At 41.0% G+C, this 16,864-nt stretch overlaps 1 protein-coding gene across 7 annotated transcripts in view; it reads right to left on the reverse strand.

Moving 5' to 3' along the window:
- Positions 1–379: 379 nt before the first annotated feature.
- RESF1 (retroelement silencing factor 1) overlaps positions 380–16,864 on the reverse strand; it is a 28,711-nt gene continuing 12,226 nt past the window's right edge. For 6 of the 7 annotated variants that reach the window (XM_030938358.1, XM_030938354.1, XM_030938360.1 and 3 more), the window contains 2 exons: positions 2,087–7,169; positions 380–800 (listed from right to left, as the gene is read on the reverse strand). In XM_030938358.1, the coding sequence (XP_030794218.1) occupies positions 658–800; positions 2,087–7,091 (5,148 nt within the window). In that variant the 5' untranslated portion in view covers positions 7,092–7,169 and the 3' untranslated portion in view covers positions 380–657. Of the gene's footprint in view, positions 856–2,086; positions 7,170–16,864 lie in introns of all 7 variants that reach the window. The other variant, XM_010370978.2, reaches the window with a different exon arrangement.

The following is a 16,864-nucleotide window of genomic DNA, read 5'->3' on the forward strand; positions in this document are numbered from 1 at the left end:
GGGCGCGGTGGCTCAAGCCTGTAATCCCAGCACTTTGGGAGGCCGAGACGGGCGGATCACGAGGTCAGGAGATCGAGACCATCCTGGCTAACACGGTGAAGCCCCGTCGCTGCTAAAAATACAAAAACTAGCCGGGCGAGGTGGCAGGCGCCTGTAGTCCCAGCTATTAGGGAGGCTGAGGCAGGAGAATGGCGTAAACCCGGGAGGCGGAGCTTGCAGTGAGCTGAGATCCGGCCACTGCACTCCAGTCCGGGCGACAGAGCGAGACTCCGCCTCAAAAAAAAAAAATAAAAATAAAAAATAAAAAATAAAAAATAAAAATAAATAAATAGTTAATGAGAACACAGCTGAAACTCATCTACATATTATCTGCAGGTATTTCCTTGAAACAACAGAGTCAGGGCAGACACCTCATGACCCAGAAAACCTAAAGTATTTGCTGTCTGGTCCTGTAACAGGTAAAATATGCAAACCTCTTAGCTAACTCATTGTAGTAAGAATTATTTTCCTGTTAATGAAAATAAATCTCAGCTTTTCATTCCACAGCACAACAACACAAAAAAGCGTCCTCCTACCACTCAAACACACTGAATGACTGAACAAAAAAAAAAATGGATAAAATCATACTTTACAATCGTACCATAACCATAATCCAACTTACATATACCTGATAGGGAGATAAGTAGAATCAAGATTTAAAAAGATGATGACTTTACCTTTCTCTTGGCTGTCTTTCTGTGTCCTTTTCCTTGTAGCAACACATTTTAACCAGTCTTCTTTTGTACTTTTTATTCCTGAAACTATTTAAATATTCATTTTCAGAACTCTAGATATTGCTAATCATCTCCTTTAGTACTAAAACAAAGGAAAATCATGTAAGCTGAAAATAGATTTTGGAAGGCACTAGATACAACCATATATAACACAACACTAAATAAAGGACTGGAAAAATGATTTCTCCTATTTGAAACGCTTATCTCAAAATTAAAAAATGAGTTTATCTTTACTATGTAATTATGTTCCCCTCACATGGGCTGAACAGGTTAATACATCTCAAGATATTAAAGGACACGAGATAGAAAGTTACACTGCCCCCACCCACTTCCAATGTTCCGATTATATCCACACCTCAAGTTCTAAGGATCCAAATGAAAGGACCTACTGAAATCACCAATATTTTACAAAATGAATATATCCCTATCTCCTTTTCCAGGAAAACGTATCCTGTTTATGCTATTGTTTTATGAACCCCAACAAATATAGTCAGAAAAGCAGAGCAAAGGCTCCAGTTTCCATTCAAATCCTTCAATTTCCCAATCTGAGTTTCTCAGCACAATGCTTTATATATAATATCCACTACTTCTACACGTTCCCTTAGTACCACAAATAACTAGTTATCAATTTTCTCCTTCCTTCTTGCACTACATTGAGAAGTCTACCATTAAGCTACCTAATATTCATAACTGCCAGCTTGGCTTTACAGATTTTAAATTCTAACACTGGACAATGCTGCTTTCATGGTTCTTCTATCTTATGAGTAGGCTAGATGTTACCATTTTAACTATAGTGATAACACAGTCATCAACTGTTTCAAAGAGGACAATTAGTTGACCCATTTCCAAATGAACAAAAAGACTTTAGTATTAATCATTACTTATCCTCTAACATTCAGAAGAAAATTTCAAGTTCACAGGGCTTTCAAATTACAAATCCAAAGGAGAATTAACAAAACCAAGACTCTTAACGTTATCAGCTACTTGACACTTTTCTGACATGCCCACAAGGAATGTGGAATATTTTTCACAGTACAGCCTTCTTGGTACTAACTGAAATATTTCTATCTGGCAAGTTTCATATAGCTTGTCATGACTACCAATTTTCTACAATTTACAGTAAGGTGGCAATAAACATAAAACAAATAGTGCCCAATGAAACACTGGTTTACCAGGCTAAACAAATACTAGGTAGTGGCATAACACATTGAAGTCTTTCCCAGCAGCCCAGACAGCATGAGAGGTGCTAGCCCAAATATTGACCTACAACTCTTTACAATGTTGTAGACACCACCAAGAAAATCATACTGGACCTTGCACAGGGGCTTGCTCCTTCCTGGGATGAGGCTTTACATCCTTCCGTTCCTCCACAGAGTTTGTATTCTTTAGTAAGATATCTGGACATAATTTAAACTCCAGCATGTTTGATTTTTCTGTGTTACCTCTCAAAGGCAAAAAGGTCTTATGTTTATTTTCCTGTCTCTTCTCTTTATCTTTATGAAGCTTCCTGGGTGAACTTTCTAATTTGGTGAGACAAATGCTCTCACGTTCAGTGCATTTAAACGCAACTCTATTCAGATATAATTTATTTTGATCTTTTACTTGGGGAGGCATTTGGCTGAATTGAGCTTCATTGCTTATATTGGTTAATTTCTTGTCTAATTTAGTCTTATCAATCCATATTTTGTCCGGCTGCTTCCCACCAACATTTTCTTGTTTAACATTCCTTAGAATGTTGTACGTTTTAGACTCCTGAGAATGGTGGATTTTGAGGTTTTTACCATGGCTTGTCAAGCCATTTAATGATTCTTTAGAGGTCTGTACACCGCTGCTGTGTTTCTCATTTGATTTCCCACAACTTCCAACCTGCACAGCAAGTTTACTTGGTCTCGTATGTTCAGAATCACATGGTACATTTTTCACACAGATTTTCTTCGATGCTTTATTACTCATAGCTTCTTTATGCTTCTGCCTTTGTAAATACTCCTTAGGAGTTAGAATTCTACTAAATTTAGATGAACTCGCTTTCGTGTCTACAGACTTAGCATTTGATACTATCTTTTCTTTAACAATGGCTCTTTCGTTTGGGTTTGACAAAGAGTCACCTAATTTGAATGTAGCTCCCATACTTCCTTTCTGTTCTTGTTTATCATGTTTCTTCTTCTTTACTTCCATATCTAATACATTCCCTTGGTCTAACTTCCGTTTTTGTTTGAAGCTAACTGATTTGAATTTCAATTTTATCTTTTCTGGTGATGATGACTGTCCCAAAGAACTATGCTTCTTATATAGATCTTTATTTGGCAAAAAAGCTGTTTTTGCTTTTAATGGACGTGAGTTCTGTGTTATATGTTTCTTCTGTCGGGTTTCTTGAGAAGCTTGTTCATAAGATGGTGTCATTTTATTACTAGAGTGAAAGGTTACCTCGTGAAACCTCAGGTTTTTTCTTTTGTGATTTTGCAAGGGATCTAGTTTATCACATTTAGATGAAAACTGACCAGCAGTTAATTCTTGTTCTGTCCTTGGTAAGCTTTTATGTTTTGTTTTGGATGTATCTTTTCTATTGTTGTCTTGTAGTTCAGGAAAATGACTTTTCCCATGTGGAGGAGTTGGAGGAGTCTTTGGATTATTTACAAGGCTCTTAAATTGAACAACAGTGACATCTCTATCAGAGGTTCTCTCTCCTTGTTTACAACTGTTGGTCTCCAAAGAACACTGCTCTTTTTGTTTCTCTTCCTCTGAAGTTGAGTTCTTGATGGAATTACACTGACACTGGGGTACTCCTTCGTAAATCATGGAGAGCCATCCCAACGCACAGCAGTGGATATCGTCTTTCTCTGAGTCCAGTACCACAGAATCAGGACTTTCTCCTCCTGCAGGTGTCTGGGTAACTACTTCTGTGATGAGCTCTTCTTTCTGAGGTTCTGCCAAGTCCTCTACTACAAAGGGTTGATCATCCTGTTCAGGAAATATTTCTTTCATTTGCTCTGAGCTTAATACTGTAATTTGTATTTGATCTGCTGGGTCTTTGGAGTCAGAACTGGTTTTATCAGCAGTTTGATCTTCTGAGGTCTGGTATGCAGTTTGCTGGCCCACAGAACCTTCACGTGTATTCACAGCCTCAATGCCATAAGGAAACTCTTTTAAAAGTTCTGACAGCTGGTCGTGTAGGTATAAGACAGGTGCCTTACCATTGTGAATTTCATTTCTTGCAGGATCTTGGGGAGTATAATTGCCGGATGCATCTATTTCCTGAGGGTAAATATCCTCCTGAATAGCAGCCAACGAGCATGTATCATTAGCTGTGCTTTTTTCAGTGGCATGCTCCACACTACTTTTCTCTAGAATTCCTCTGTTTGTTTCAAGATTGTTACAAGATGACTCTAAGGGTGGCTCTAACTTTGACTGATCACATATTTTATGTGAAACATCTGTGCACTGTACAGGTTTATCTTTTTGAAAACCAAAGTCTTTATTTTCAGGTGTATTATCTAATTGTTTTTCTGGTTCTCTGCTGCCATTCCCTTGCTGATTGGGTACAGAAGGTTTCTGTGGCTCAACTATTTTCAAAGGAAGAGAGCTGAATATCTTTGCTATTTGGGAATTGTAAGAGGTATCACCCTCAACCAGAGAACAAATATTGTCAATCTGTAATATATCACTACTCACAGCAGTACTATTCCTTGATTCCTGTGAGGTCTGCTGATCGTTCATAGGAGAATGGATAGCTGACTCTAATTTGTTATGCTTTCCTTGATTGACATTAGGTGTAACTTCTGAATTACAATTTGTTGACTCATTCTGCTTTTCCTTCTGAGTTAGTGGAAAAATCTTGGTTGATGTTGCTATACTTGCTACTGGTCCACTAACATCGACTTTCAAAGCAGCAGCTGCCTTTGCATTTTCTGCCAATTGATTTTGTAGACTGCAGACACTACCTTCTTTAATAACGGGATACACTGTTTCAGGTAATGCTGCAGGTGTTATTCCTTTGACAGACAATGTTTTGACCTCTGACAGAACTAACGGTGACACTACAGCAATCTGAAGTTCTGTTCCCTTTGTTACATTTATACCTGAAGACTCATAATTGTGCACTACCATCGATAAAGCTGTCTGTTGTGAGGGATTACTTATTTTATTCTGAGAATTTGAATTTCCCACAACCGAACAAGGACTCTTAACGTGGATGTTAGCAGGTTTTGAAATTCCAACTACTGTTGTGTTTGTTCTGAGTTTATCACACTGCTTTTCTTTTGTAGTTTCTGAAGGTTGCTTTTTCCACAGGGAAAGACAGGTTGCTAGCACTTCCATGGAACAGCTGTCACTTTTAGCAGGCATTCCTTTTGTTGAGGATTCTTGTCCACTGCAAAAAGAGTTGTCCAAAACCTTGCCACTTACATTAGAAGTACTTGGAGTTTCCATGGTCTTCAAATTCAGTTGGTTACCAGCCATTTGGGTATTTGGATTCATTTCACAACTGTCTGGTTTAGAATCCTGAATAGTTTGATTAGCTTCTTTTAACACTGTCTTCTGAGTCTTACGTGCCTGTGAAAGCAAAGCGAGAAGTAGCATATTTTCATTTTGAATTTTTGACTTATATTCCTCAGTGGACATGGACTTAGGAACAGAAATTGTTTCACAAACTGCTGGTGAATTCTGCTCAACTTTGGTAACATTTTCTGATGAAAGCCGAGTATTCAACACTGCCTGGGTCATCTCAACAGTTGATGTCTTTGAAGTGAGAACTTTCACATCATGAGACAGGTCTGGCATTGGCCGCTTTTCAGTATAGACAGGATTTGGTAAAACAGAATCAACTTGGTTAAACCTTCTGCAATTGACTTCCTGAATGTCAGAATTCATCATACATTGAGTCTTATTTGTTTCTATAGATTCCACTACTGTTGGTGGTTGTCTCTCTGCATTCTCTGGCGTTACTGGAGTTACCTGGGGTCCAGACTGGATTTTGGCAGTTTGTTTTAGAGACAATTTAGAATTCTGAGCTGGTTCACTGTAAGAAGTATTAGTCATTTTAATACAACCTGCTGCCATCAAAAGATCTTTATTGATTTTAATTTTCCTTGCAAGTTCTGAAAACTTCTGTTTTATTTCTACTAATGTTTTAATATCCCTTACTAGCTTTTCTTTTGTGACATTTGTGTCCAGTACTTGATTTGAAGTTGGATTACAAGAATCCGTTATTTTCTCTTCATTAGTTTGAGCAAGAGTCTGAACACCATCCACAGAAGATCTAATGGGATCGTTAACAGGTTGTTTGCTGGTGGTATTTACTTTCAAGTTAGTGAAATTTCCAATTGTGCTGACATTTTCATTAGGGTTTTGCCACTGCTGTTGAAAGCTGCTCCTTATTTCAGATGAGAGCATTTCTCGACTCTGAGGAACTTCCATAGACAAGTGTTTAGTAACATGCTGAGTACTTTGCAAAGGCTGGCTTATGTATCTACAGTTGTAAGGAGGAGGAGGAGGTCTTTTGTCAGTTTGCGTGGCATACTGCTGTGATGGTACAGCTGCAGTCTGCTTTGATGGTAAAGTTAATACAGAATTTGGAAGCTGACTGTTTTTAACTTGTAATGATGTACGAGGCATAAAGTTTTGTTTTTGAATGGTAGAATCTTGTAAAAAGCTTTGTGGTGAGTAACGGTACAGCTTTGGAGGTGGTCTGTAATCTGGATAAGTCAGTCCCTTAGATATACCCTGTTGTGTCCAATCAACCTGTTGCTCTGAAAAAGACTGGTTAAGTCCCTGATTTCCTTGGTAAGCTACAGGAAGTCGTGTAGGATTAGAAGGGATCATTTGCATTTGCATAGAATAGGTATCTGATGTTACCAGTTGACTCTGTAGTGCAGGCATATTGGGTGCATTAGTTCCAAAATCAGTTTGATGAGATACAGTTGCCCCTATATGAGAATGCACAGGATTCCTCATTGGTGAGTTCAACCATATATTTTGTGTAACTCCCGAAGACATCTGCAAATTGTGAGTTAGTTGTTTGGGTCCGTTAACATTTGCATATGTTATTCTTTCTACTGAAGTGTGTGAGGCCACAACTGTCCCATTATGCACATCAGAAACAGAGATTTGTTGAGGATAATTGTGGATATTCAGCAGTGGCTGTGAAATTGGATTTGAATTACTGGGATACATGCATGCTTCTTGATTACTTCCAGGATAGCTGAAAGAACTTTGAGGTGTTGCGGCAATTTGGTTTATCAAAGACTGATGCAAAAAAGGTGGCTGGCTTTTAGGATACAGTGGTGGTAATGTAGCACTCTTTGGTTTTTCATTCCAATTCATTGTCGGTTTGATATAGTAGCAGTGTATTACAAGTCAGTTATAAGTCAGTTACAAGTCAGTTGTTTGTATGTCAGGAATCTGTAAGAAATAAAGATATTTTATTAAAATGCTGTTTTGCCTAGATAGAATATCTAAGAAAATTAGTAACTGTCCATCCTAATTACTGAATCTTCAGAGCAGACTCATCTTTAATTTGGGAAGTGGTAGAGCAATAGACACAACAATAAATAAGGCAAGTGTCAATGAAATTTCTAAAGTGTTTAACAGCAATTCATTCCACAAAATAACAGCTAGCTTTCTGTTACATTTAAATGCCAATCACCTTCTGTTTTTAATTTTTTTTTTTTTTAATTTTTGTTTTTTTTTTGAGATGGAGTCTCACTGTCGCCCAGGCTGGAGTGCAGTGGCGCAATCTTGGCTCACTGCAAGCCTCCTGGGTTTACGTCATTCTCCTGCCTCAGCCTCCCCAGCAGCTGGGACAACAGGTGTACACAGCCACGCCTGGCTAATTTTTTGTATTTTTAGCAGAGACAGGGTTTCACCGTGTTGTTAGCCAGGATGGTCTCGATCTCCTGATCTCGTGATCCGCCCTCCTCGGCCTCCCAAAGTGCTGGGATTACAGGCGTGAGCCACCACGCCCGGCCTGTTTTTACTTATTTTTAACAGACTCTCTTCTAAGTAATCCATGCTAACTGTATTTTTTTAAAAAGCTAAGATGACAATAAGAATGAGAATTTTTTTAAAAGTTCAAACATATGGTTAAAAAACATTCTCACTGTTCATTCGCAAAGTCTAAACTCCTCAGGGCTATTCAAGGTTACTTTAATGAACTCAGTCAATTTCTGGCATAAGGATGGGTGCTGTGGTTCATGCCTGTAACCTAGCACTCTGGGAGGCAGAGGCAGGTGGATTGCCTGAGGTCAACTGTTTGAGACCAGTCTGGCTAACATGCCAAACCCCATCTTTATTACAAATACAAAAAATTGGCCGGGCGCGGTGGCTCAAGCCTGTAATCCCAGCACTTTGGGAGGCCGAGGCGGGCAGATCACGAGGTCAGGAGATCGAGACCATCCTGGCTAACACGGTGAAACCCCGTCTCTACTAAAAAAATACAAAAAACTAGCCGGGCGAGGTGGCGGGCGCCTGTAGTCCCAGCTACTCGGGAGGCTGAGGCAGGAGAATGGTGTAAACCCGGGAGGCGGAGTTTGCAGTGAGCTGAGATCTGGCCACTGCACTCCAGCCTGGGTGACAGAGCGAGACTCCTTCTCAAAAAAAAAAAAAAAAAAAAAAAAACAAAAAATTAGCTGGGTGTGGTGGTGCACACCTGTAATCCCAGCTACTCAGGAGGCTGATGCACAAGAATCACTTGAACCTGGGAGGTGGAGGATGCAGTAAGCAGAGATCATACCATTGCACTCTAGCCGGGGTGACAGACTGAAGATTCTGTTTCCAAAAAATATGGCCGGGCGCGGTGGCTCAAGCCTGTAATCCCAGCACTTTGGGAGGCCGAGACGGGCGGATCACGAGGTCAGGAGATCAAGACCATCCTGGCTAACATGGTGAAACCCCGTCTCTACTAAAAAATACAAAAAACTAGCCGGGCGAGGTGGCGGGCGCCTGTAGTCCCAGCTACTTGGGAGGCTGAGGCAGGAGAATGGCGTAAACCCGGGAGGCGGAGCTTGCAGTGAGCTGAGATCCGGCCACTGCACTCCAGCCTGGGCGACAGAGCGAGACTCCGTCTCAAAAAAAAAAAAAAAAAAATTCTGGCATAAGCAAACACTAATTCATAAATATACTGTTATTCATAATGAACTGTTTGCACACACCTGAGTCTATGCTACTGCGGTGGCTGTAAGTGGGGGCCCCTAGATACCATCAGGATAGAGCTGATAGTCACCAGGAATAGCAAGTATTAGAGGGTTGGAACTTTTAGTTCTAACCACTGACCTCCATAAAGCTGGTGGGGGGAGCTGGAGATTGCACTCTATAAAAACTCTAGACTGGATGTGGTGGCTCATTGCCTGTAATCCCAGCAGTCTGTGAAGCTGAGGCAGGAGATCTTCTGAGCCCAGGAGTTCAAGATCAGCCTGGGAAACATAGTGAAACCCTGTCTCTACTGAAAATTTAAAAATTAAAAAAAAAAAGCCCGTCATGGTGGTGCATGCCCATAGTCCCAGCCACCCACTCAAAACAGAAGGCAGTATGGGAGGATCACCTGAGCCTGGGGGTCAAGGCTGCAGTGAGCCATGGTAGCACCACTCCACTCCAGCCTGGGTGACAGAGTAAGACTGTTTTTTTAAAAAACAAAACAAAACTCTTGAACATTGAGATTTGATGAACCGAGCTTCTGGGTTGGTGAACAGAACACACTGAAGTGCTGGGAAGGTAGTGACCTCAGAGAAAGTATACCTTATTTGCTTTATAGCCAGTTGGTCAGAAGTATGAGCCTGGACTTGTGACTGGCTTCAAGTGGGGGCAGTCTTGTGGGACTGAGCCCTTTAATTTGTGGGTTCTGATAGTAATGTCAGGTAGACAGTGTCAGAATTGAATCGAATCACAAGCCACCCAGTTGGTATGTGGAAAGAATTGGTCAGTTGGGAAAAAATTCCCACACATCTAGTGTCAGAAGCATCGTGGGGCCGGGTGTGGTGGCTCACACCTGTAATCCCAGCTACTCGGGAGGCTGCGGCAAGAGAATTGCTTGAACCTGGAAGGCTTGCAGTGAGCCGAGATTGTGCCACTGCACTCCAGCCTGGTGACACAGCAAGAGCCCGTCTCAAAAAAATCAAATCCCTACATAATTAAAAAATTATAAAGGATAGAAACTTCTTTTGATAAATGGTAGGTGAAACAATTAAATAGTAACATAGAAGATGCCACTATCACTCCTATTAATCATTTTACTGGAGATCCTAGCTGCTATAAAGAAAAAAACATTAGGAATTATAAGAAGCAGAGAGGAAAACACAAAACTGATTATCAGATGTTATATAGAAAATCCAAAACTATGTAGAGATTTTTTTTTTGTTCTACTGTTTATTACAATCCCTGAAAATAAGGTCAATATGTAGGAATATTATCAGCAGTAATTTTTAGAAATACCATAAAAAAACAAACACTTCAAAAATGAAGGATGTGTCACATCTCTAACAACAAAGAGCTGAGTGTAAAGATATGCCATGTTCAAGTATTTGAAGGCGGCATTAAAGATGCCAATGATCTCAAAATTTAGGTCAAGCGCAGTGGCTCTTGCCTATAATCCCAGCACTTTGGGAGGCAGAGCTGGGCGACTGTTTGAGGTCAGGAGTTCAAGACCAGCCTGAACAACATGGTGAAAACCTGTCTCTACCAAAAATACAAAAAAAAATTAGCCAGGTGTGCACACCTGCTGTACCAGCTACTTGGGAGGCTGAGGTGGGAGGATTACTTGAGCCCAGGAGGTGGAGGTTGCATTGAGCTCAGATTGCACCATTTGTACTCCAGCCTGGGAAACAAAATGAGATCTCGTCTCAAAAAAAAAAAAAAGAAAAAGTAATAAAGAGTCAATGCAATTCCAATAATCCCACTGGATTTTTTTGGTGTAAATTTACAAGCTTGATTATAAACTTTCCATAGAAATGCAAAACAAGCATGAATAGCGAAGACATACATACACTTTTACATATACAGACACTTGTTTTATGACAAAGTTAGGAAAAAGTGCTTTTCAATACTTGAAGCTAGGTCAATTGGTTATCTATATGCCACAAATGAAAATAAGCCTTATCCAATTACACACCCAGAGACATACACAAACAAATCAATCCCAGGTAGATTATCGTTTTAAAGTTTCCAGAAACAGGCTGGGCATGGTGGCTCACGCCTGTAAATCCCAGCACTTTGGGAGTCCGAGGCAGGCAGATCACCTGAGGTCAGAAGTTTGAGACCACACTGACCAACGTGGTGAAGCCCCATCTCTACTAAAAATGCAAAAATTAGCTGGGCATGGTGGCACATGCCTGTAATCCCAGCTATTCGTGAGGCTGAGGCAGGACAATCGCTCGAACCAGGGAGGCGGAGGTTGCAGTGAGCCAAGGTCACAGTGAGTTGAGGTCACACCACCGCACTCAAGCATGGGCAACAAAAGCGAAACTCCATCTCAAAAATAGAAAAGAATATCTTTATGCCCTCGGGATAGGGGAAGGTTTGTCAAACAGGGCACAATGAACAATAAGAAAAAAGGTCCATAAAATGGACTGCATCAAAATTAATCACCCGTTTATCAAAAAACACCATTAAGGAAGTGAAAAAGTAAAGCCACTCTCTAGAAGATTACACTTACAATACATACCAAAGAGCTCATATCCAGCCTGTAAAGGGAATTACGTAAAAAGAAAAATGTAGACAACTCAATAAAAAATAAGCATGAAGCTTAATTAAACACCATGTGATAGACACTACAGTTGATCCTTGAATGTGGCTTTGAAGTGCATGGGTTCACTTATATGTGGATTTTCTTTTGTCTCTGCCACCCTGGAGACAGCAACACCAACCCCTTCTTTTCCTCCTCCTCTGCCTAGTCAAGATAAATGTGATGAGGATAAAGACCTTTATGATGATCCATTTCCACTTAATGAATAGTAAATATATCCTCCTCTTCCTTATGATTTTCTTTTTTTTTTTTTTTTTCTTTTTTTGAGATAAGTCTCGCTCTGCTGCCTAGGCTGGAGTGCAGTGATGTAATCTCAGCTCACTGCAACCTCTGCCTCCTAGGTTCAAGCGATTCTACTGCCTCAGCCTCCCAAGTAGCTGGGATTACAGGGTCCCGCCACCATGCCAGGCTAATTTTTGTATTTTTAGTCAAGACGGGGTTTCACCATGTTGGCCAGGCTGGTCTTGAACTCCTGACTTTGTGATCCACCCGCCTTGGGATTACAGGCGTGAGCTGTAAAGTGCTGGGATTACAGGCGTGAGCCACCGCACCCGACCCCTTATGATTTTCTTAATAAAATTTCCTTTTCTCGAGCTTATTCTAAGACTACGGCATATAATACATGTAACATACAAAATGTGTGTTTATCAACTATTTATGTTATTGGTAAGGCTTCCAATAAACAGTAGGCTATTAGTGATTAAGTTTTGGTGGAGTCAAATGCAGATTTTTTTCTTTACTGCACAAGGGTCAGTTATCCTAATTCCTATGTTATTCAAGGGTCAACTATTTTTAAATGGCAAAATTTTTGGTTAAGTGCTAAATACATTATTAATATCAAAAATGTAAATGAAAACCATAAGGTGGTAATACTATACTCTCACAATGGCTAGAATTTTTTCAACTCTCAATACCAAATGTTGGCAAGAAAGTGGAACAAATGGAACTCTCATACAATGGTGATAAGAGTATATAATGACCCTTAAATTGACCAACACTTTGGAAAGATGTATGGCATCATCTACCAAGGGTTAATAAACGCAAGCCCTGAGACCTAGAAGTTTCATTCCTAGGTATGTACCAAACAGAAATGCATAATTATAACACTGCCAGCAGCATTAGGTCCATTAAGCAAAAACTGGAAACAAACAAAAAAGAAATGTATTCATATTAATGAAACACTATAGTAACAAAAATTCATAAACTCAGCTATATGCAACAACATGAATTAATCTAACAAACACACTACTGAGTGAAAAAGGCCAGAGATGAAGGAATAAACCATGATTCCATTTATATAAAGATTGAAACACAGACAACAACAATCATCTAGGGACTGCAGTGGTACTTTTTACAAGGTGTGATGGAAGAGCAATTGGTAGTAAGTAGCATGAAGACAGCTTTTGACCAGGGTTGTGCTTACACACAAGTGTGTTCCCTACATAACCCACTGGGCTATACACTTAACACTTTTACCCCTTCTTAGGTATGTTTTGATTTCATAAAGTTATTTTTTAAAACTCTCTTATAATAGTAGATGCATAGTATTATGCATTTATCAAAACCCGTAAGACCCACAGGATACAGGGAAAACTCTAAAGTTAGTGAGGGATCACTAATCTAAGTTGCTAATAGTGAAACCTTAGAGTTCTAGAGATGGGAGGTTCCTATAAAGCTCATATATGGGAATGCTCTGTACTATAAGCTCAATTTTCTTTTTCTTTTTTTCTTAGACGGGAGTCTCGCTCTGGCGCCCAGGCTGGAGTGTAGTGGCACAATCTGGGCTCACTGTAACCTGCACCTCCCAGGTCCAAGCGATTCTCTTGCCCCAGTCTCCTGAGTAGCTGGGACTATAGGCATGTGCTACCATGACCAGCTCATTGTTTGCATTTTTGGTAGAGATGGGGTTTCACCATGTTGGCCAGGATGGTCTCAAACTCCCTCCAGACCTCATGATCCACCTGCCTCGGCCTCCCAAAGGGCTGGGATTACAGGCATGAACCACCATGCCCGAGCTCAATTTTCTTTAAACCTAAAACTCCTCTAGAAAATAAAGTCTATCTAAAAAAAAAAAAAAAGGCAGCCACCATATGCTGACACTCATGTTGCCACTCTCACGTGTTAGGACTCTGTTCCTCACTGGTTTGAATAGTCCACAAGGTTGGAAGCAGAATGGGTCACAGTGTTCACTGACAGCAGAAAAGCAGTACTTCTAAGGAGAATTAATGATGCCTAATAACTGCCCCTGCCCCCCTCACTGTCCCCTGGCTTTTACGTCCACTTGGAGGAGGGAGTCTCATCAACTGAATTGTACCCTCCCCAAAATTCATACATGAAAGCCCTAAGTCTCAGTGTATTTGGAGATAGGGCCTTTAAGGAGGTAACTGGTTAAGTGAGGTCATTCGAGTGGGGCTTTAATCCGAATAGCATCCCCCATAGGAAGAGGGACGCCAGCGACGTTGGCCTGCAGAGGAAGGACTATGTTAGGACACAGCAAGAAGACAGTCACCTGCAAGCCACTGAGAGAGAAGCTTTAGGAGAACAGAAATCAAACATACTGACCCTGGACTTCTAGCCTCCAGAACTGGGAGAAATAAATTTCTGTCGTTTACACCACCCAGTCTGTGGCATTACTGTCATAGTAGCCCACAATAAGAAATACATACTTGGTCTCTGCCCAGGATTCCAGACACAGGGCACCTAAAACTCTTGTAGACTGGGGTATACAATCTTTTGCGCTAATACGTGGTCTTTGAACTGGGTTCCTGACACAGATCTCCTGAGACCTCTATAATCTCCTAACAGGAGTGTCTGGTAACATAGAGGTGACCACAGGGTGGACAGGGCATGGAAGCGCTCAAAAATGCATTCCCCCATGCATCTCTTCCACCTGGCTCTTCATCTAATAGCCTTTATAATAAGTAAACTGTTTCCCTGAGTTCTATGAGCTCTAGCAAATTAATCAAATCCACAGAGGGAGTCTTGACAATCCCCTCTTTGTAACAGGTTGGTCAAAAGTACAGGTCACAACCTGGGACCCAGGAGTGGTGAAGTCAGGGGCAGTCTTGTGGGACTGAGTCCTCAACCTGTGGGCTCTGATGCTTTCTCCAGGTAGATGGTGCCAACGTGTAATTGAATTGTAGGATACCCAGTTGTTGTCAGCTGGAAAACAGTTTGTGGACGGGGAGAAATCCAAATACGGTTTGGTGACCAGAGGTGAAGTGGTCAATTGCATGAAGAAGTTTCAGTTTTCCTATCTTAAACATAGCCCTAGCAAATTAATACAGAGCATATGGGTAGGAAGGGAAACCGTCTTTATGTTAAGTTGGGTTTTTTTTTCTCCATCCCTCTCCTTTACTGGCATAGAAGAAAACTGAAAACTGGAAAAGCACTCTTGAACGACCTAAATTGAAGTTGAATTCTTCGGAAGATTGCCTCTAGCTACACAATTAAGATTGTGAAAGGAAAATACAATCGACCCTTGAACAACACAGGGATTACGACTTAGGGTGGCAGATGCAGAAGAAACTCCACGTGTAGCCAGACAAGGTAGTGTGTGGATGCAGTCCCAGCTACTCAGGAGCCAGAGATGGGAGGACTACTTGAGCCCAGATGTCTGAGGCTGTAATGAGCTATGACTGTACACTGCACTCCAGCCTGGGCAATAGAGAGTGACCTCATCTCTCCAAAAAAAAAAAAAAAGTCAAATCCATGTGTATGTGGATCCACATGGTTCAAACTCAAGTTGTTCAATGGTCAGCTGCAGTCATAATCTGCTGGTGGATATAATGTATTCTCAGAACTTTTGAGAATATACTGTAACACAGATTACCATAGACAAGGTTTCCATAGTCCATCATTACCATTTCTCTGAGAAAATAAATTCTTGCCCCAAGTTCTCTTCCAGCCTCCATCACTGATACTTTAAAATAAAAAATACTTTTAAAAAGAATTTGTGCTTCCATGAAGTAACAATAAATACAGTGAAAATATTGTTAAAGAAATTAAAAACACGCGGTAGCTCACGCCTGTAATCCCAGAACTTTGGGAGGCCGAGGTGGGCGGATCACAAGGTCAGGAGATTGAGACCATCCTGGCTAACACGGTGAAACCCCGTCTCTACTAAAAATACAAAAAATTAGCCGGGCGTGGTGGCGGGCACCTATAGTCCCAGCTACTCGGGAGGCTGAGGCAGGAGAATGGCGTGAACCCGGGAGGTGGAGCTTGCAGTGAGCTGAGATCACATCACTGTACTCCAGCCTGGGGAACAGAGCAAGACTCTGTCTCAAAATAGAAATTAAAAACAAAAAAGGAAAAAAAGAAATTAAAATGCTACCTTAGAAAATACTCACTTACGCAAAATAAACCCCACTAAGGAATAAGAAAGGAATAAAAAGAAATAAGACATAAAAACAAAAACAGAGGTAAATGTAATTATATAAAAAAATCACATTTTTATATAAACAATTCTGAGAATATAAGAATAAAGCTTCTCACACTTCTGACACCAGATGTGTGGGTGTCTCACCCCACATAACAAGCAATCACTTCTGTAGTGTACACACCAGGTGGGTGTCCTCTAATTCATTTTAATTCCGAGACCATCTATATGAAGATAGTGTCAGATCTCATAAGTTTAGGGCTCAGTCCTGCAAGACTGCCCCCATCTTTTTATTTTTATTTTTATTTCTTCTTGAGAACGAGCCTTACTCTGTCGCCCAGGCTAGAGTGCAGTGGTGCGATCTCTGCTCACTGCAAGCTCCGCCTCCCAGGTTCACGCCATTTTCCTGCCTCAGCCTCCCGAGTAGCTGGGAATACAGGCGCCCACCATCATGCCTGGCTACTTTTTTTGTATATTTAGTAGAGACAGGGTTTCACCGTGTTAGCCAGGATGGTCTCGATCTCCTGATCTCATGATCCACCCACCTCGGCCTCCCAAAGTGCTGGGATTACAGGCGTGAGCCACTGTGCCTGGCTAAGACTGTCCCCACTTCTGATGCTAACACCAAGCCCCAGGTTATTTTTCCTGTGCTTCTGACCGACCAACTAAACTGGGGTTCCCATGATCTGCTCCTTTGGTTTGACTAATGTGTTAAAGCAGCTCACAGAACTCGGGGAACACCTTATCAGTTTATTTATAAAGTGCATTACCAAGGATATAGATCAAGAGATGTAGAAGGCAAGGTCACATGAGAAGGGGCACATAATTTCCATGCCCTCCCTGGGTGCGCCCCCCTCGAGGAACCTCCACTTGCTCAGCAATCTGAAAAGCCTTCCAAACTCTTATCCTTTCCGGTCTTATGGAGGCTTCATTGCACAGGTTTGATTAATCAAACCAGTGGCTATTGGTGATCAACTTAAC

This window comes from Rhinopithecus roxellana, chromosome 10, assembly GCF_007565055.1.
Source record: "Rhinopithecus roxellana isolate Shanxi Qingling chromosome 10, ASM756505v1, whole genome shotgun sequence".
Classification (NCBI taxonomy): domain Eukaryota; kingdom Metazoa; phylum Chordata; class Mammalia; order Primates; family Cercopithecidae; genus Rhinopithecus; species Rhinopithecus roxellana.